At 38.6% G+C, this 21,204-nt stretch overlaps 2 protein-coding genes across 3 annotated transcripts; one reads left to right on the top strand and one right to left on the bottom strand.

Annotated features, from left to right (window-relative positions):
* The first annotated feature begins 8,913 nt into the window (after positions 1 to 8,913).
* Positions 8,914 to 11,142, top strand: LOC111569932 (uncharacterized). The gene is made up of 3 exons (XM_023272388.3): positions 8,914 to 9,447; positions 9,580 to 9,613; positions 9,922 to 11,142. The coding sequence occupies exons 1-3, from the start codon at positions 9,214 to 9,216 to the stop codon at positions 10,299 to 10,301; spliced, it is 648 nt and encodes a 215-aa protein (XP_023128156.2). The 5' UTR covers positions 8,914 to 9,213; the 3' UTR covers positions 10,302 to 11,142.
* Positions 11,143 to 16,379: 5,237 nt separating this feature from the next.
* On the bottom strand, positions 16,380 to 19,302 carry LOC111569930 (tumor necrosis factor ligand superfamily member 14-like). Of its 2 annotated transcripts, none has more exons than XM_023272383.3 (7): positions 19,014 to 19,302; positions 18,467 to 18,730; positions 17,701 to 17,769; positions 17,579 to 17,609; positions 17,316 to 17,378; positions 16,980 to 17,214; positions 16,380 to 16,867 (listed from the first exon to the last, which is right to left on the bottom strand). In XM_023272383.3, the coding sequence occupies exons 2-7, from the start codon at positions 18,656 to 18,658 to the stop codon at positions 16,678 to 16,680; spliced, it is 780 nt and encodes a 259-aa protein (XP_023128151.2). In that variant the 5' UTR covers positions 18,659 to 18,730; positions 19,014 to 19,302; the 3' UTR covers positions 16,380 to 16,677. The 2 variants fall into 2 exon arrangements, with proteins under 2 accessions (XP_023128151.2, XP_023128152.2); XM_023272384.3 differs by having other exon boundaries at positions 18,467 to 18,678.
* Between the last annotated feature and the right edge of the window lie 1,902 nt (positions 19,303 to 21,204).

The raw sequence follows: 21,204 nt of genomic DNA, 5'->3' as shown, positions 1-21,204 counted from the left end.
GGAAGTTTGCGAAACTCTGGGATAAAATCTCTCTCTCTCTCTCTCTCTCTCTCTCTCTCTCTCTCTCTCTCTCTCTCTCTCTCTCTCTCTCTCTCTCTCTCTCTCTCCCTCTCTCTCTCTCTCTCTCTTTAAATAAATTCCATTATTTAAAAAAAAAAAAAAAAAAAAAAAGCAAACGCATCAGGCTTGGTGGTTACATGGATGCAGCCTGGGAGGATTTTTGTTCCATCTATATGAACTTTCATCTATATTTTCATGACATCTTTGGCATCCATCACAACTAGAATTCTCCAAACAATGATCACACTCTCGTTCACATCAATGGACAATTTAGAATCACCAGTTAACCTCAGCACGTTTTTGGACTGCGGGAGGAAGCTGGAGAACCCGGAGAAAACCCACACATGCACAGGGAGAACATGCAAACTCCATGCAGAAAGATCCCAGGAAGGCGGGGATGCGAACTAGGGATCTTCTGCAAGGTGAAAGTGCTAACCACCAAGCCATTGTGCAGCCCATTTAATAAACCAGAAAACCAAAAATCTATTTACTGTGATCTATAGATAAGTTAGAGTTTCTCCTTTCTATTTGATACTCTCTTAGAATTAGGAGAGCCTCAAGAAACTCTGGGGATAATTAAGAAACCTTGTTTGCTCTAGGAGCTTCTTGGAGGAACCTTTAAGAGATCAGTTCAAGAAAGAAGTTGCTTCAGGAACCTTTGATAGCTCAAAAAGGGATTTTTCTGTTCCACAAAGTACATTTTGGAAAAATAAGCAACTGGAGATGTTAATGCAATTTCTAGCCATTGGTATATTATATTTAGGCAAAATGAAATCTTATCTGACTTTCTGAGACTGAACAGTAAAGCCTAAATGTAAAAGATAAAGTCGCATTTTAAATTTCAGAACATCTGTACTACTGTGTAATATTTTTTAAATATTGTTTGCGTTTAAAAAAAATCACTATAGTAATACTACAAATAAAAATAATAGTAATAAAGAGTTACAAATGGAAGAACAAACCCAACTAAATGGCTCTCCCAGAATCTTTCTAAAGGGGATCCTCAAGTAATCTGTGCTGCAGGGGTTTGTCTAGGAACCATTTTAAACTCAAATGCAATCATGGGAGCTCCAAACGGTTCCTCGAGGCTCTACAACTTCCAAGAGTGTAGGCCAATAATGCAATTACGTGCTTTTTTTTTTTTTTTTAAACAATGCATTGCAAATGCAATTTCCAAAAATATCACCACAAAAGAACCTGAAAGAACCATAAAAAAAATGGACCATTTTAAAAATTGTTCTTTGCGGACCCATTTGGTTCTGTTTTGAAAATAAAACTTTGTCACATAGAAGCTGCAGTATTTCTGGGTTGCTACCATTACAAGACATTTAATATTAGCGTTCTGGACCGTTAGTCAGACGGAACAACAAATAACAAGATGTCAGGTTTGGATTTGGGAAAGTTGTGACTGGCATTTCTTACTGTTTTCTGATGTTTAATGATTAATCAGTAATAAAAATAATCGTTGGATGCAGCTCTAATTTTATGCTGTTACCTGCTACCAAAATAACAAAAGTACATTATATAACCTCATGAAGTATGTCAACATGCTTCTTCAATTGGCACTTTGAACAACCAGAGATCCTTCAGGAGAACAATTTAAGAACCATTATTTTTCGAAGTGTATGTTGTAATTTCATTATATTTGCCTCTTTCAGATAAACTAGAAAAACAAGAAAGTAACAGCATTGTAAATTCGCTTATGCATTCTTAATAAGTTGTTAATATAAACCCTCCGCAGCCGTTTTTAGAACTGATCTATGAAGGTTTCATTAATGATTCACTGACTATTAATGATAACAATCAATATTTAATGAAGGAGGTTTGTCTAATCCTTTGTTGCCATTAGATGACAGGACTAGAAGCTAACAGCTAAGTAAGCAGTCAGTTAGCTTAGCTTAGCAAAAAGACTGGAAACAGGGGAAAACACTTAGCCTGGAGCTGTCCAAAGGTAACACAATGCATTATAAAAATCCAATAAAAATCCAAAATAAGCTATGTGGTGTTTGTTTCATTTTGTTTGTACAAAAACTAAAGTGAGAAAACAACTATCTGACTGTTTTGTGCTGGTAGTTTAAGTGTTTGCGTCTTGGTTGGAGTGTCCAATGACAGCCTTTTACAATGTAATAGGAAGAGGCATGTAGAGAGCAAACTAGTTTACCTTGGACATGGCAGACATTGATGGTTTTTGTAGTTTGTGTTTGCAATGTCTTTTTGAGGGTTGATAGCTCATTTTCAGCATATTTACATTCATATACAATATAAGGTGTCAATTAACACAAAAAGTAGTGTTACTGTATCTGACAAACAAGAAAAGTGCAGACAAGTTCCAAAGCTACAGTATAGCTGCCAATTTAAGACCAAGATGAACTTAACTTAAAGCCAACGCGGTAGTAAGGATAGTAGTTGTTGTTTTGTCCTACAGTGGACAAAGAGACGCAATGACAAAAGTGCTAACACATAGATTATATGTGCCTCTAATACAAAATCTCCGATACTGTATCATTAGCCTGGAAGATAATTGTGAATATTTTCTTTTCTTTGTGGTATTTTGCATATATTTTGATGATCATAACACAATGACTTAATCGCCATGTGAGAAAAGTTCACCTCATATCTGTACAAGTTCTTTCATTTGACCAAGTCATGCAGCCAAAAAAAATGACATGTACACTGCACAGGGGGCAGCAAAAGCACTGCAAGGGAGGGTTTGATTTGTCTGCTGATAGTCAGCAGTTTTGGCTTTCGTCTCTAGACGTGGAGGAAAATAGAGAAGCAGCATAAGACAGAGAGAGAGAGAGAGGGATATGTCTCTACATGTAAAGTGAAAACAGAAACAGTGACTTCCCTGTGAGAAAACCCAGAACAAAACAGTGGTGTCAAAATGGCCAACACGTAATCCTGACCTCAGAAAATCCAATATGAATTTAGTGGGTGGGTGAGTGGGTGGGTTGCGCGTGCGCATGTGCGTGTGTGTGTGTGTGTGTGTGTGTGTGTGTGTGTGTCCATATACTACTGTCAGGTCTAAAATCTGTTTACACAGTCACATGATGGCAGTGTGTCTTCTTTATGAGGGACAATAAGCAAGTCACAGTAAATCAGTCAAGTTTAAGGTGAAGCCATTTTTAAGGTTAAGGTACAAGTTAGAAGCACATCCCAAGGAAATGAATGTTGTAAATCAATGTGATGTCTGCTCTAGTCGCAGATACACGACTGTGTACGTCTGTATGATGGAATAATTACATTTTAGTTTGTCTGCATTTCTTAATTACATCTGTGTGGCACCGCCGATGTAATTTAGAAAGAGTTTTCTCAGACCATTGCTTTTCCACCTTTCATCAGAGGAAGTGACATAGACTATTACTCAGCGAGATCCTGTAATGTGTCATAAGGAGGAACCCAATCTTTTAATCATTTCGCACTCATGCTTCCTTACTGAAAATGATGAAATGCCGGAGTACGTTGTAAGATTCACTACGACATCTTTTTCGTAACACAGTTGTTGCATTAGGTATGAATTCGTACAGCTCACACTCACATGGAAAAAGGAAAAAAAATCACTCAGCACTTGGGATTCAGGACTATGGACTGAAAAGTGTGTAATAAAATTAGGCTTGTTTTAAGCAAATAATGGAAACTTTTGAGGAAATAATTTGTGTGTAATTATTCCTGGTGATGTGTCTGTATTTGTAAATGTGTGGTAAGTTTCATTAAGGAACAGAAGACATGGGTTTTTTGCCCTATTGGAGCATATGACATTCTACAAGCTACTCGTAATGCTAAATTTCTCATTTTCTCTGTTTCAGGCTGACTTCCCCATCTCTCTCTATCACTCCCACGCAGAAACAGCCCCCATTCTTTTTCCCAACACACTTCTCAGTTGTCATTCCTCATGATATTATATTTACAGAAACACTTCTTTTCTCTTTCTTCTCCTGTATAAGGTTAGATTATGTCACATGGCAGCACTAAAAGTAGCGGGAGAAGTCAAACTTCCTTGTGTATTCTAATATTGTAGAAAATATCTCAGTGGTTTTACAGACCTGCAACAACGAAGGTTCTTGACCCAGACCAAACTCTCTAAAAAGATTTTAGAAATCCCCGGGAAAACCTCAACATAGAGGGAGAAAACGTGAAAAAAACCAAGAGAGGTCCCTCAGAAGGAAAAATGAAATAAAAACAGACTGTGCAGGGATAGCTAACAGCTGGAACGAAGAATTCAAACAAATGCAGTGAATTAAATGATAAATGAAGGTATGGTAAATATAAACACATGCTTAATGAGTGACTCAGCCAAAGTCCAGATTTAAATCCCACAGAACATCTGTAACCAAAGGACAGTAGTTCACAGATGCTTTATGGTCAAGTTAAAAAGCTGAAGAGGATCTTCTTGAAAACATGAAATCAGCTGTTATTTGTGCAAAGCCTCTAGAGGCCTTCAAAAAAACACTTGAAGCTGCTCAGAGAGGCGTACATATGACACACTGGAATTATTCTTTTTTGAATGAGTCATTTCAGTTTTTGACTTTTTAACCAACACTACCGTTCAAAAGTTTGGGGTCACCCAGACAATTTCATGTTTTCCATGAAAACTCACACTTTTATCCATGTGCTAACATAATTGCACAAGGGTTTTCTAATCATCAGTTAGCCTTTCAACACCATTAGCTAACACAATGTAGCATTAGAACACAGGAGTGATGGTTGCTGGAAATGTTCCTCTGTACCCCTATGGAGATATTCCATTAAAATCAGCTGTTTCCAGCTAGAATAGTCATTTACCACATTAACTATGTCTAGACTGGATTTCTGATCCATTTAACGTTATCTTCATTGAAAAAATGCTTTTCTTTCAAAAAATAAGGACATTTCAAGTGACCCGAAACTTCTGAATGGTAGTGTACATGAGAAAAAAAATCTTAAACCATGTTTGTTTGTTTTTGTCATTTGGTTATTTAATGTAGGTTGATGGAAAATACATTGTATCCCTATAAATCTGCAACACAGTAAAGTGTGCAAAAACAGGAAAGAATCTGGATGTTTTTACTACAGTCATTCTACTGCCAGGAGACTGTTGTAAAAGAGATTCTTAACCTCAGTGGGATTTTTCCTGGTTGAATCAAGGCATTTGGGGCAATATTAGAAGACATTAAAGTACATTATTTACTTGGAGAGGAGCTTTAAAAAAAATCATCAATTAATTCGCCAAGAAGCTCCAAGAAAAAGTTTATTGAAAAGCATAAGAAAAGCGGGTACAGGGAAATGTCCAAGTCACTGAATATCCCTTGGAGTACAATGAAGTCCATCATTAAAAATGCAAAGGAATTTAACACATTTAGCAAGTTATCCTCAAAAACTGAGTAACTGTGCAAAAATGAGACTAGTGAAGGAGTGCACCAAGACACCTCTGATTCCTCTGAAAGAGATACAAGCTTCAGCGAATGAATGGGTAGAGTGTCAAAGTTGAAGCTACTGTTGAAAAAAGCCCAGATTAAATCTCAACAAAACTTTATTTATCATGATTCAGTGTTCAATAGGTAATCAAAGTGGAAAACTTCCAAGAGGGTGAATATTTTCAAGCAACGGAAGTGTAATGAGGAGGAAGAAGGAGGGGCTAAAGGGAGGCAATAAACATAAAGCATTTAGACTAGTACATTTTATTGTATTCAAATTAAGTCTGTGGTGGTCACAGAATTGAGATTTTTTCAGTGAGTTTCAGAACAAAAATGTGTCAAATTTTATTTCACAACTAATTGTGAAGGTTCTTCACCTTTCTTCTCATTTGAAATATTTTATCACTGTTTCATGGATTTCCTTACAACACCTACACATTCATTTCAATTAGGAGCTGTTTTGTATATATACTGTAATGAAGACAGTGTTTGCTTTTACATTCAGCCAGTGACAATCACTTCCTATCTTATGTCTATTTTTACATAGCCATGTACTTCCCGTTCAGTAACTACCCCAAACATTCCCTTAACATTTCTCTTTTGCAAGCTGTGCAAATTTCACCAGCTGATCACATTTGATCAGAAAATAGTGTCATCGTCACCTGATGCTGGATGGAAAAGCCACGACCAGTAATTACACCAACCACTGATCACTTCAGAACTAACTGTATCTCAGTCTAAAAATTTACATTGTTGAATCCCAGAACACTATTGGTGCATTTGCTCTGCTTTCCTAGAAATGAACATCTCGGCCCAAGATGCATTTATTCATTTCTGCATTTGCAGTTCAAATCTTACCACACTCACTGCATGCTGCCTGCACTGATTAACAAGAGACTGCAAAGACTGTTAGTGTTTCTGGGAGGCTGAGGGCACAGTGGTGCTTTGAGCTAAATGCTAACGCTAACATGCTCACAGTGAGAAACACACTGATAGCTGGGTTGTGTATTTTATCCTGTTAGCATGCTAGCCTGTGCTAATAAACACAACCCATCAGTAGCTGTGATCCATGGGAAAGCCATCAGATTTACTGATATTAGCAATAAACTTAAATATCCGGGTGTTTTGGGAGTTGATCACAGAACTAAAAGTTAAAGAATAACCAAAGCAGTGAAGGCAGTTTAGTTAAAGCCATGAATATCAATGTAATGCTTGGGAGAGATGAAAAGACAGCATTACTAAAGTCATTAGGATTTATTGCCTGGGAACTATGAATGTTTGTGTCAAATTTCAGCAAACCCAACTGTTACATGTTGAGATATTTCTCTTGGTAAATAAGAGCTTTTACTTACTAAACTAGAAGTTAGTGATCCCAGTGATTTTTTACTCAGAAATACAGAGTCTAATAAACTCTGTTGTTCTAAGGCTTATTCATTTTCTTGTTCAATTTGAGACTGGTCTATCTTTAAACTCACTATGTTTAAAGATTTTGCTGATAGTTGTCATTTGTCATTCTTTGCCACAATTCCTTTCTTGTAGTTTAAAATGTGAGTCTCTGCTTATCTCAACAAACTTCCCGTTATTTTAGAAAAATGGCTGCAGGGATTTGCTTACATTCAGCCATATCGGTGAAATCAGGCACCTGTGAGATAAGGTGTGGCATTGCAATTACGCAGACAAAAGCTGATCGGGGTTGATATCAAGGCTCTACGGGTTAGTTAATACCAAACACTGACCCCCACTGTACGCACAGTCCAAGAGTTTCCAGATGTCTTGGCCAGATACTGTAATTTTCAATAAAATGTCCCAGTACAACTTTTAGCTTGTGTGAAATTTGCAGAGTGATACGTATTTTACTTCCCCCTAATAAAACTTCAGTCATGTGCCCAGTCCTGGAACTGTAACTACTGCTTGTTGTGCTCATACTGACAAGCACTGTAAAACTGAAAATGCAATCTGGTCATTTTCAAGAAATTACAACACCAATACAGCATCCAGTTGGCAAGACCACATCAGGAGTTTGTAGCATGAAAACACCTCATCCGGATGTCTGAACATTCTTTCCAGAACATTACAGTTGTGACGGTGAAAAATCAAGACACAACTGAGGAAACCAGGACACTACTGTGCATGTGAAAACATTTAGAAATAAAAACAGTAGTAATTATTAATTATTTCAAGATTGGAGTTACAAGATGCTTTACAAAACGTTATGAAACAACAAACATTAAAAGAAAATAAACTTAAAACTTAAGTAAAGATAGTAAAGCAATAAAAATGGAAACATAAACACAAAAAGTATGAAATATTATCCAACATGTCTATAAATGTGGATTTTTAGGAGCTTTTCTGACTGTAAAGAGGTGGCTGTTTCAGAGCTTTGGGACTAAAACAGTAAACTCACGCATCTGCCTTTGTTTTAAGAATAAAATATGGAATTTTTAACAATAACTGACTTTACTCTGAGGTCTAGGTGAGGAATAAGGGGTTAAAAGTTCCAAAAACAACGGCCACATTGTTGGCTGAATGTTTCAGAATGTAAAATAGAATAGAATAGAAGTGCTTTATTAACCCCAGAGGGGAAATTTGTTTCATGTTCATTGTTGGAACCAAACACCACACCACCAAACCACCAGCACTTGTGGAACCCTACATGGCCTGTGCACAGTTGAACAACCACCTGTTTACCGTAACACTTTACAAAACAGGTTTAAAAAATTGTCCACTGTGCCAGTTTCACTTGCTACAATCTAAACACTTGAGTGGAAAATCACTCTCCCTGCTCCTTTCCCTTTTTTGTCTCTTCCCCCCTCTCACTCTCATGTGGAGGGAAATTGCAACACATATTTAATCAGTGAGGCCATATTATTTGATTAATTGCAATATCATTAGATGACAAGGGTATGATGCAAGGACAAGGTTTATTTTTTTAGAGAGTTATTTGTTACTGAAAACTGCCTATTTGGTTACTTTGGTCATCTGGAACCCATCACTCTCTCAAACACGCTTAATGGGAGATTCCCGTATGCTTCTGGACGACCAGTCAGTTGTATTTTTTTTTTTTTTGATTGTTCTCAACCCTATCCAATCAGATCTCCCTCCACGTCCAACACAAAAACTTCTCCTACTGCAAACAACTCCAAATATAGTCCGACTGCGCAACATTTTCAGACTATTATCACCTCCATTGTGCCGCTTTTGCCAGGCCTTCTTGGTTCAAAGTGTCGAGACGAAGACGAGCCTTTTGTTTGGGCTATGTCGGAATGTAGTGAAGCTGGAGGCAGTTCATTTTTCTGTCCCTTTCGTTTTCCACCGCACATCTGCCTCTGAGGCGCAACTGCGCAACAGCGAGGAGAGCTGCGGAAAGTCTGTGCGTGTAGTTTTCTCACCTCCTGTCAGAGCAGCGAAGGAAGGGGGCGTGTATTCGTGTGTGTGTGTGCGTGTGTGTGTGCGTGTGCGTGTGCGTGTGCGTGTGTGTGGAGGCGACAGGGAAACCCATGACTTCCGCATTTTTCCTCTGTGTCTGAAACTGAACGCGCGTAAAATAGAGTATAAAACCCACCATGGTGCCGACAGTGCAGACATTCACTCCAACGGTCCGGACTGGACTGTGTGATACCGAGCTCACCATCTTTGTGAAGATAACCCGCCCGACAACTGGAGCTATACTTTCCAAACTTCCAAAGCTTGCACTTGCACCTTAAGGGTTTTATTCGCTGAACCTACAAGCTGAGGTTTGTGGACACTTCACTGCCGATTAATGGGACAACAAAGTAAAGACGCGGAGTCTCTCCAGGAAAGCGGTCGCCGGCGTGGAAGCTGCCTGGACATTTTCCTCGTCGTGTCCGTCGTTTCTCTGTTTGTGACTTTGACAGCTCTCACCGTCGGCGGACTGATGGTTGTGATGGAGCTGCGGTCCGAACTAAAGACTCTGCGTAATCAGCGTGAACTTGAGACCCCAAGTCTCCAAACAGGCGCACTTCAAGCAGATAAAGTAAGCAAAGTTATTTTTTTCTTCATGTCATAAAATCTGCCTAATTAATCCCGCTATTTACGTTTTATTTTAAGTTGACCCATGACTCTGCGCACATTTTAATCCGCATCTTCTTTTCTGTTTCGCCAATAGATGCAGAATTATGCCTACCTGGAAGCCATCTCAAGTAAGTCTCATATATGATAAATGTAGACATGTAAAATAAAGGACAGCTTCAATAAGTTATTCAGAGTAGGTAGAATATAATGGTGTCTTGCTTTAGCTTCATAATAAGTCTTCTGCCTTTTTGTTTCTACATTGACAAAAACATGAATAGAAATATAAAGATTCTTCATTTGCAATAGAAATATTAAAGGACAGGATTAATATAGATTTTTCTGGTTCTGACAAATCTGTAGTGAATGTGAGTGTCAAATTTGATATTTAGCTGGTGTAAACAATGTCTAAAGTGAATGTGTTTGTCGCCTCCTGCAGTTGAATTGAGGAACTCCACTATGTCCTGGGCTGAATTCATGCAAGGCCCTTGGAAATCTGTGGGAAGCAACATTGACTTTGACGAGAAGCAGCATTCACTGAAGCTGAAACAGGAGGGGACCTACTTAATGTTCATTGATCTTAAAGTCACCTGCACCTCCAAATGCAACGCAGGACTTCTCAGAGTGCGTGTAGGTGATAAGCTCACCTGTGAGCTGGAGCTTCCAGCAAATTCAACCACTGTGAGCAGAAAGTGCTGGACTGTGAGCAGGCTGAGTGATGAGAAACTGTTTGCTCAGATGACTGTGTCAGAGGGAGAACTGAATTACTGGAAACTGGAAAGTAAAGGTTCAGGATTCGGGGTGTTCCTCATGAACTGATACGGACGCTGCGGTGTTTGCATCACTGCTGTCATCTGGACACAAACGTGCCTGTGATCACTAAAGAACACCAGTCTGTGTTTTCTTAAAGCCCAAGTCAGTGCAAACAGGTAGGCCCTGGGGCCATTTTCAAAAGCTATGATGAGGTTTCTTACAAACTGAAGGTATAACACAAAGAACCAAAGAGCTAAAGGTGGATCCTCAGGAGTAGTTGCTTTTATGACACTCATCTCATTCAATGTAAATATGTATATATGTTTCACTGTATGGTATATTTATTTGATGTTAGGGGACTATTTAAATACTCGTATTTATAATGATGCTGCCTTTTTCTGTATATATTTATGTTGATGTAGACACTACATTAGTGATGTGCAATACACTGCGATTTTTAAGCAGCCTGAATTGTGTTAAATGTAACTTTATAGCTCTGTTTTCATTTTATAAACATCTGGGAGCATAAAGTTGTTGTTTACAAAAATGTGTAGTTTGAATTTTGCACCCAAAAACCACAATGAGCCCCTCGGGGACTGCATTTGTATCTATTCTGGTTAATCAGAGTCATTTAATGTCTCTGACAAAGAATGAGTAACAGTATGAGTAAGACTATGCACCTAAAATAGCATTTGCAGAGGCAAAGTCTGATTTAAAAGTATCCTATTCAAAGCATGATTAAAAGGGCTGACGTGTTTTTAACGTGGTTATTTTTCAGGGACAAATTCAAAGCACCCAGAAATTGAAAAGGTGTTTTGCTTTTTGAAAAATATATAAGTCCTGTGGACAAACTACTCATTGTTGAATGCATTTTGTTGTTATCCGTATTAAACATGGATATGGTAAACGGTGAGTTCATTTTGGTGTAAAAAGAAGGAAAAATTTGCGTAACAATGATTGCCGCAAAGCTTCAATCGGAATACGTGAATATATGAGTTATTAGGCAAGGGAAAGTTCCCTGCTGTTACACAGACCATACCGGGAACTGGATGCACATCACATCCTGTTTATTTAAGACTGAGTGCGGTTTACAGAAAAAAAGAAAAAAAAAAACTGTGAACCAGCAAACAAACAAAACGCCTCCCATGCAAGATGCAGATATCAAGTGAAAAAAAGCATTGCTTGCTATTGTGATATAGGAATACGACTTTCATTTATCAACACACACAGAAAGCCGTAGGCAAGCTCTAGCATTTGTCTAAAAGGAAATGCTCAATGTGATTTGAAGAAACTTAGTCTGTATAATTAGATCATTACTTTTCTATACACCTAAAATAAATAAAAGCTGCTTTACCAAATCAATGTAGTGTGTACCATGTTTCCCGCAATTTTATGTGTATTTTTGTGCTTATTTAGTGCTTTATAGCCACTCTTCTTTCAAACTGCTGATTGTCAAAATGAAAAATACAAATTGTGTCCAACTAATTCTGTTTTTTTAAAGATATATATTAATTTTATAGGATCTGTTTTGATGTTTTGCATAAAACAGCTTTTACGGGGTTGAGAGCAGTTACTGGTACTGATGAAACTATTGAGGGTTATCTAGTCACTCTGCTTGTCTTTGTAGAGTGTTATAATGAATTTCCTCTCAGTTACTGTTTCATTTTACTCTCAACACTCTCATAGCATCATTTTCAGTTGTTGCAGGCAGCCGATTTCTGAGAAAATGCTTTGATCACTGAATGTACAATACTTAGCCAAAAATGGCAGACTGACACCATTAACAGCTAGCTGGTGAACATATTGAAGCTTTAAGCTGTTAAAGAGGGAGATATTTTTGTCAACAGTTGATAGAGACCAACAACTGAGCTAAAAGAGAGGAAATCTTGGACTTAATTAGACGGACACAACTCCAAATGTCATTCTCACTACTGGATAGTGGTTTTTTTTTTTTTTTTAAAGTAATGATGTGTCAGTATTGTGTTCACAACCTGCTGCTGCCAAGTTACCAGACAATTAGTCTTTGCTATTTCAAAGCTTCCTTGGAAAGTTTCTAAGCTCCAGTGTTGATGCAGCCATACTAAAGCGTCGGAATACCGGTAAATCTTACCGTTCCATTATAGAGGAAAATATCACATTCACTCTGTCTTGGTGCCAGGCCAGAATAATTTGCTCCCTCTTTATTTCACACATGCGCACATATAAACACTTTGTGTAGATCTCCACATCAATATAAGAGCACATCGAACAATGTCCTTATACAGTTAACATCCAGCAACCCAGTGGAGCCACATTGCAATGAGTGTGTTTTCATTTTATTTGTAATGTGTGTACACGTGGGAGATGTGATTCACGTTCATCATTGGTTTCACACTGTACATACAGATTTGTAACTGGTGGTCAAACAAATGCAACAGAGCACTGAAGACTGCATTTTAGGTCCAGATTTAAGATTCTAAGTTCAACTCAAATTAAATTACATCTTTAGTCTTCTACAATATGCAGTGCCTATAAAAACTATTACATCCCCTTTGAAGTTTTCACTTTCATTGCTTTTCAACACATTGAATCATCGTAAGTTAATTTGGCTTTTTGACCAGCATCATGATACGGGGATGCTTCTCAGCAGCAGGCCCTGAAGGGCTTGTAAAGGTAGAGGGTAAAATGAATGCACCAAAATATTGGAAAATATTGGATAACAACCTGATACAGTCTGCAAGACAGTTGTGACTTGGAAGAAGATTTGTTTTTCAGCAAGACAATGACCTGAAGTCTACAGACAAAGCTACACGGACATGGTTTTAATCACTGATGCAGCTATTGTTTTGTCTACACCAAAATCAAATTTTTCAGACTATTCCACTACATTATTCTGTTATTGTAAACCCAACAAATGGCTGTGCATGAAAATCCCAGATGATAACAGCTTTTTACATTCTTAACCAGCTCATGAGGTACCAGCAACGATGTAAATTCATTAAAATCACCTGTAATCTATGTCTGGTTTGAATTTCAGCAGATCCTCTTCATTATGGGTACATACCTAAATGTGCTAGTTTTCACCACATGATTGGCTGATTAGATATTTGCTTTAAGAAGCAGTTGAACAGGTGTAACTAATGAAGTGGCTGGAAGTGGATATTTCAGTGCAGCCAATCAAAAGCTGAGCAAAGTGGAACTGTTAGTGTTCTATCACAGGTAGAGCAGACGGTCAGATTGAGGCAGACAGCAGCATGCTTCATAATACAAGAGCCATACTCCTTAAACAGCAAACCGCTTTTCTGCTGAAGTCTCCTCAAATTTACAAACTTGAACACATATCTTGTTTTGCACCATGTAGAAATGACCGAACAAATGTTCAGCAGGGAAAAGTTTGCTGGTTAGACAGCTAATTAGTTGCTCAGCTGCTCCACATTAAACATCACACTTGCCTCTTTGGTATGGTTAGGTGTTGACAGGATTCGCTGCATGTACACCACACAGCGAGCTTGTTTACTTTGTCTCTCTCTCCTTCTTCATGGCATAACAGCCACACTCAGGCAGTCAGCCAGCTGCTGTCAATCAAACATGGGCACACCTCTACAGGTGGCTGAGAGCGAAAGGAACATTTCATCACTCCTCACTATAAACAGTCATGAACAAATGTTTACATACACTTGTAAAGGTCATGTATATGATGGCAGTCTTGGGTTTCCGATGACTTCTAGAACTCTTAATTTTCAATGACGGATTCATTGAAACCCATGCATCTTTGACACATGCACGCACGCACAAAACAATTGCGCATTTTGTTTTTTTCCTACAAGTATTCTGGAAATATGACAAAATAAAGGGTCAAAAATATATATACAGCAGTGCTAATTTTTGGTCAAACGTCCCTTGGTCTTTTTCACCTCAGTTTCACACTTAACAAGCTTCTGGTTGAATCTTTGGCCACTCCTCTTGACAGAATCGGTGCAGTTCAACTAAGTTTGTTGACTGTCTGACATAGACTTGCTTTTTTTTTAATCACAGTCCACAGGGGGTTGTTGGGTTTTAAGTCAGGACTTTGGGGAGACCAGTCTGAAACCTTAATTCTAGCCTGATTTTGTCATTTCTTTACCACTTTTGATGTGTGTTTGGGGTCATTGTATTGCTGAATCAGCCAACTGTGGACATTGACACAATTACTGCAGACCTGATTTTTGGTGATTCTTGGTTGACTCTTGACCATCCTGACCAACTCTCTGTCAGAAGCAAGTGATAGTGTGTTTTCTTCTGAATCGCGGCAGTGACACAACTATGCACTTTACACTGACAAACTATTGTTTGCACAGATGATTTCAGGATCTGTAGCTGCTTTCAAAAGGAAGTGACTTTCCTGACTCGTTAAAGCCAATAATTTGCTATTTTAGATGTGTGTCGAGTCTAATGAGTGCATCAAATGAGCCTCATTTTAAACAGCTCAGAGGAGTCAGCAGCTGCAGTCGATTGTAATCACTCATGAGAGGTTAAAAGGCTAATTAGAAAATTAGATTTTTACATAAATAAAACTGATAGTTCAAGTTTCTGTATGCATATTTTTTGACCCAGCAGATTTTGTCATATTTCCAGAAGACCTAAAATAAATATGTATAACTGATGTATAAATGTGATTTCAGCAACATAATAAATGCCTTTGCAAATGTTTTCTGAGGAAGGAAATACAGCACAGTCAACATGGTTAACCTCAAGGTTACTTAGCTGGCAACATTTTTTTATTAGCAGTAAATGTAGGCAGGAGCTTTTATGTGTTATTCCGCAATGCACCTTGAAAATCTCATTGGCAAAGGTAAAGGTGCATCAAAATTCTTTAGGAAACCTTTCAGCAAAACGGGTGAAAGAAGTTATTATGGTCCTTTCACACCACATTTTGTCTGTCACATTGTTTATTGTTACTGATGCATTAAGGTTCAAGGAGACTCAGGAGCTCAGCTGAGCTGTTTTATAAGATAAGATAAAGATAAGATAAAGTTCTTTATTTCTCCCCACTCCAGGGGAAATTTACATTGTTACAGCAGTTTTATTTACAATATATACAAGGGTGGCAAAATTTTTAACAGAAAAAATAGTATCTAGAAAAATCATCAGATTTTATAAGCTAAATATTTACCGTGGATGTAAAATTTCCATCTTCAATATAAATAATAAGTACAATTGTCAAATTTATGTAACAGAATAAAAAGTTGCACATTTGCATCTGAAATGTGGTATGAAAAATAAAGTAAAAGTAAAAATCAAATGACACAAAACTGATCTTTTTAACTGACATGTCTCAGAACTGTACTTCAGTACTGCATTTGAGCAACACTGATTGTATTTCAGTAACAACAGCAGCAACATGATCTGCCTTTATCTCTTTCATGCACAAGTTTGCAAGAGTATCTTGGTCTATGTGTTTCACTCTGATGCACAGATGTTTATCTGTGTCTCATTGCAGGAAATGACCCACATATTTCATGTGTATCTGAGGTCAGTCTTTCCACTCACATCTCTGTCGCCATGGTGATTTGGTTACCTGTCTACCTGTCTGCATTGTTTCCTGCGTCGTCTTATTTTTCTCACTCCCACATTACTCTTCACTTATTGCATTTTATTTTCCACTCTAATTCCCTTGTTAAATCCCATTTCGGACACTAAACCTGCTTTTACTTCTCTGCAAAGCTGCGTGTTGGTTTGTTCCATTTGAACATGCAGCAGTGTCTGTGAAACTTTCCCCTGTGAAGTGCAAAAGGAGCTGAGTCAGCCACACTAAGCCCAGCACCTCAGAAACACCCCATCACCCCCCCGTCTTCTCCTCACTACATCCTTATTCAACCACATCCTGCACACACACACACACGCACACACGCACACACGCACACACACACACACACACACACACACACACACACACACACACACACACACACACACACACACGCACACAATCTTGCAGGTGTTTGTGTATGTTCCATCTGTATAATGTGGGTTGTCTGTGGTTTAACACAGTGCACTTGATGCATCCAAGCTGTTTCCAAACACTCGTATGTGTGTTCACACAGTTTAGTATGTGAGCAGATTCTTCAACTTATTATCTGTTAATAAAAATGTATTATTTCTTGTCTGGACATGATCAGGAACTGATGCCAGTTTTCATTTTGTTCGATAAAAAACAGTATTTTATTAACACAACACACTATGTAGCAAAAATCAAGTATCTTTATACAACCTGAATATCAGATACTTTTTTTTTATATCACAACTATTTGTTGTTTTTCATATTTTATAATTCAAATACATCAAATACAGTATATATTAGTTTATGTATTTTGTATATATTACACTTTCTTTTAAAAAACACACACACAACATATGGTGTAAATTAACTCAGAGAAACATAGGATATGATCACAAAGCTGGACATACAAATTTCTATAAGGCTCTAAGGAAATATCATAAAGGCCCCCATGAAGTTTTCAGTAAGTCCTGGACGCAACTTCTTTATTTTGTCCAGTGTGACAAAAATTTTATCTCCACTCTCCAGGTGGAAAATCCCAGCCAGGAAATTATTCCACATATCCTCCTTTCCAGAAGTTTTTGCAGTCGTAGGTTTTGGGGTCCAGCAGTGGAAACTAGAGAAAACATGCCAGATAAACTCACTTCACCAAACAGGTGGCACACAAGTATCTGTAACAACAGGAAGGAAGAGAAACAAAGAAGGAAGGAAGTGGTACAGTGACTAACCTTTTTGATTTCATTAGTTCTATAGCATGGCCATAAGCGCTGGTGTCTTTCATGACCCTGTGCTGGATAAGTTCACACTCTTCTGCAGTATTTAATTGCACCTTGGAGTAGAGGTAGTAGTAACCTTCCTTCTCAATTATCAGATGTCCTTTCTCATATTTCATGTTTTGGGTGATGGCTTCATCTTCTTTAGTCCACTGCACCACGTTGTTCTCCCCAGCAGGACTACTAGGACCTGAGATTGAAAAGAGAACAAAGAGAGAGAAGAGTTCATTGAACTTAGAGTTCGAGTCATCTAACTAGGTTATGTTCAGTATTTAAGTTTGAGGTTCTAACCCATCAAGTGAGCAAACGGTCTCTGTTGTGCCTGTGTCGTCACTGGGGGGATATCATTAGACTCTGATGAGGAAATCAAGGTCATATAAACCAGTTAGTCAATCCATAAATCAATCAATACAAAAACAACACAAAATTAAGTATTTTATCTCTGAAAATCTGGGGAGAAAAAAATGATGCTATGATATGTTATTATGTAGTCAAATCGTGTTAGCTGTGTAATGAATCACAATGAATTATGACAACAGATAGTAACTCAGTACCTTTAGATCCCACTTGAGTCATGGTGCCACCCTGAAACAGAAAAAAATAGTAACAACTCCAACACATGCCAGACAGTGTGACTCCATACTTAAAGATGTGCATACTGCACATCCACACTTACCATCTGGCCAGATGTTTGGGGATTGGACAGATTCTGGCAGAGAGAATGAGATCTTGGAAGAGAAAGTGCCTGCAGGAGGAGAAAGGCAGAAAAAGAATGAGAAACAATAGAAAACACAAACCAATAAATAATAGGAAATAGGATGGAAAGAGGATGGAAAGAGTCTTGCCTTTGTGGAGACAGAGGACTAAATCCACACATAGACTATGAGCACATCTTTTAAAAACCTGAATAATTATTGTTATATGGAATGTCACTATTTTAAGATGGGTTCATATAATTCAAGATTGGATTAATGTTATCTGACCAATGCAAATAAGAAAACATCAATCCTAACTTTCACTTTCAGTTGCTAAGAGACACAGTAGCTGCCAAATGGATCTTTTCCTCAGGCTTCTCAACAAAATCTGACACTGAAAGTTAGTTTAGTAACTGCAGCACTTATTATATAACATGCAGACAGCATAACATTAAAAGGGCAGGTGTGTAATAAATGGCATTATGAAACTGTCTCAGAAAAGTGAAGTTCATGTTGTGGGGTTTTCTCTTGAGATAGAAAGGAAAGGGAAGTAGAACTAGAGAAGGAGTCCATTTGACACGTTTCTCATTATCGGCCTGTAACTTAAAGAGCAAATGATAGTCCATGTAGAAACGTGTTCAGCTGCACACCAACGCATCTCAGTATGACGTAAAGAAAAAAGGGAAATTCCCGAAAATAGGAATTTCCAATTGCTTTTATCAGATACATGCAGGCATCGGCACTCACCTCAGTTTTTTGATAAAGCTTGTGGATTAAAAATCCCTCAATAATGAGTCCCAGAACAGCCAGAACCACCAGTGGCAGAAGCAACCTTTGGCCCGCTCTTCCCCACCTCGGTTTCTTTGTGCTGGTGACGTAGTTGGCCTGGCTGTCCACCACAAACACCTGGGGGCAGGTACCCACACCGGCCTCCGACATCCCACCAGATTGCACTCCACCTGGGATGTAAAGGCTAAAGGTCAAAGGGGCTGATGTGAGAGGAAAGGCGCACTGAGGGAGAAAAGGTTAGGTAAAGCCAACAAACAGGGAACAGAAAGGTGAGATATGAAAGGCAGGCAGGAGAGAAGATAGAAACAGACAGTGAAAGAGCATTAAAGTCACGCAGATTCAGCCTCAGATGTCTGTTTACAGTCAGCACATGTATTGCGACCAGCTTCTGGGAAACTAAGTGATTTCTACAGACCCTGGCTGCTTCAACCACACAAGCAAAGACAGCTGTAGCAGGTTTAATAAATCAAACTTTTTTCCTCAGCGTAGTTTTAAGGGCGCTTACCTTGAATTTAAATGCTCCTGTATCGGCTCAGTCAACCATCCAGTAGCTCAGGTTGGATTTTTGTACAGTCCTCTTTGGCTCGTGTGGGATGCTGGATGGAAAATGTGTTCTCAGCACAAATTCAAAATAAAGAATGAATAGCATTCTCTGAACTATGCTACTGCATGTTATTTTTTTCTCTCTGATTGAGAAATCGTGTCTGTACAGATTTCAGTTCTCCTCTCACCTCTTGTGCTGTCTTGCCTGCTGTCAGCTATCACTAATATTGCTAGCAAGCAAGTAAGGAGGAAATGAAGATGACATGGGGAAGAGGCATAGAAATAGAGACGAAGAGAGAGAGAGAGAGAGAGAGAGTAGTGAGTAGGGTGTGTGTGTGTGTGTGTGTGTGTGTGTGTGTGTGGGACACTCCCTACAACTACTGAATATAGTTGTCATCCAACAGCTGACACTTCCTTTTCTCTCTCTTCAGTTTCTCACTCCTTGTGTTTCGTGCTCTAGGCTGAAGACTTTGGTTTGCTTTTTCTGTATCTGTAGCTACTTCGCTTTTTTGTCACTTTCTGACAAAAGTCTATGATCCCTCCCTTCGCCTCACTGAAGTACACTTTAGACACAATTCTAAAACCAACTGAACCACGCACTGTGACGTTGAACTTAACACAGAAAAAGGTGTCTGTGGAAGCTGAAGTTGGGTGGTCAAGCTGTTAAAGACACATCCGACGTCTGATCACACTGCTGCTGCCACAGAATCATACTATCACCAACAGTGCATTTACTGTCACACCACCAGGCTACAACTTTCTCACCTGCACCTACACAAACATCTCAGGTGATGCTTTGAGCAACATTTTATTTGTTTTCTGAGGAGCTTTTGGTAACTCTTCGAGCAGCATCAACCTGCAGTAATTGAAGATGACTAATGCATTGCAGAGAATTGGAGACAGTGAAGCAATATCTCTTTTTTTGTTTTCCTCCCTTATTTACGGTCAGAGTTGCTACATTTTGAGGATGCTTGTCCTCTTCCTTTTTTTTTCCCCTTTCACAGTTTTTATTACCGGAAATTTAGGATTTTACGTGCGCTTAGTAAGAACATCCTGCAAGTGGAAATCTGACTTTTGTATATGTGGGCACCTGAGCAGAGGTACACAAATGTAGTCAGTCTGTGTTGATTATAGATATATCTATTTTTTTTTATCACATTTGCTCCATGCATGTGGTTTGTGAATGTTGATATTAACTGTTTTCTTCTATTTCTCTTCTGTTTGAATGTTGTGCCAAATGTAATGAATTAAGAATTTGATGATCTGCTCTTTGTTGTGTGTGACTCTCTGTAATGTGAAACAAATCTGGGTTTTTTCTCTCTCTGTTGTAGGAGGGGGCAGTTTGACATGACAGACTCCATATGGTGGAACTATATGTACTCTGGCTCACTTTCTACCCACACACTATAAATCCTACCTCAGTCATTCAAAGGCACACACACACACACACACACACACACACACACACACACACACACACACACACACACACACACACACACACACACACACACACACACACGCACACACACACACACACACACACACACTTCAGTACAGATAAAGATAAAGGGAGGACAGACGGAAGTGTAGAGTTGTAGTGGACCTGGGTGGAGTTCTTGTTGTTGCTTTTTAGAAGCAACACTACTGAGGAATAGACAATCCTTGACATACAATTTGCTGAGCCCTAGAGGTGACAGTTATTGCAGCTGACAACACGAGCAAACACTGAAAACAGAGGTAATAGTAAACTGCATTGTATAATGCACATATTTGAGTTTGCTGGAGTGACTTTAAAGGTCACATAGGGTCAAAATCATTGTTATCGTGTTCTGTATGTCTTAAAAGTTTGGAGGTGTACATTTAAAATTTTGAAAATCTGAAAATGCTGACTACTGTCATTCCTCAGCCACCCCCTTAGTTAGACAGTTATTCAGTTTCTAAAAGCAGTAGCATTTGAGCTAAAAATCTGCATAATGCTCCTTCCAGTCGGTGTCAGCTATACATCTGCTTACTTCTCTCCGGCTCTCTGTGCTCACATATATAATATCTCAGTACAGCTGAATTTCCAATACACCTTTTCTCATTTACATACAAATCAGCTGTCCATTAACACTGCAAATTACCCAGCAGTCACTTCAGAGCCATTTTCA

This window comes from Amphiprion ocellaris, chromosome 4, assembly GCF_022539595.1.
Source record: "Amphiprion ocellaris isolate individual 3 ecotype Okinawa chromosome 4, ASM2253959v1, whole genome shotgun sequence".
NCBI lineage: Eukaryota > Metazoa > Chordata > Actinopteri > Pomacentridae > Amphiprion > Amphiprion ocellaris.
The sequence above is the reverse complement of the archived record's forward strand: the minus strand, read 5'-3'. Positions and strand labels throughout refer to the sequence as shown.

Excerpts from the sequence above, each read along its gene's own strand:
- LOC111569932 (XM_023272388.3), top strand. The coding sequence starts at position 9,214 with ATGGGACAACAAAGTAAAGACGCGGAGTCTCTCCAGGAAAGCGGTCGC. Across the intron at positions 9,448-9,579 it reads GCGCACTTCAAGCAGATAAA|ATGCAGAATTATGCCTACCT; the intron begins GTAAGCAAAGTT and ends TTTCGCCAATAG. Across the intron at positions 9,614-9,921 it reads CTACCTGGAAGCCATCTCAA|TTGAATTGAGGAACTCCACT; the intron begins GTAAGTCTCATA and ends CGCCTCCTGCAG.
- LOC111569930 (XM_023272383.3), bottom strand. The coding sequence starts at position 18,658 with ATGTCGGAGGCCGGTGTGGGTACCTGCCCCCAGGTGTTTGTGGTGGAC. Across the intron at positions 17,379-17,578 it reads GACTCAAGTGGGATCTAAAG|AGTCTAATGATATCCCCCCA; the intron begins GTACTGAGTTAC and ends TTTCCTCATCAG. Across the intron at positions 17,215-17,315 it reads ACCGTTTGCTCACTTGATGG|GTCCTAGTAGTCCTGCTGGG; the intron begins GTTAGAACCTCA and ends TTTCAATCTCAG.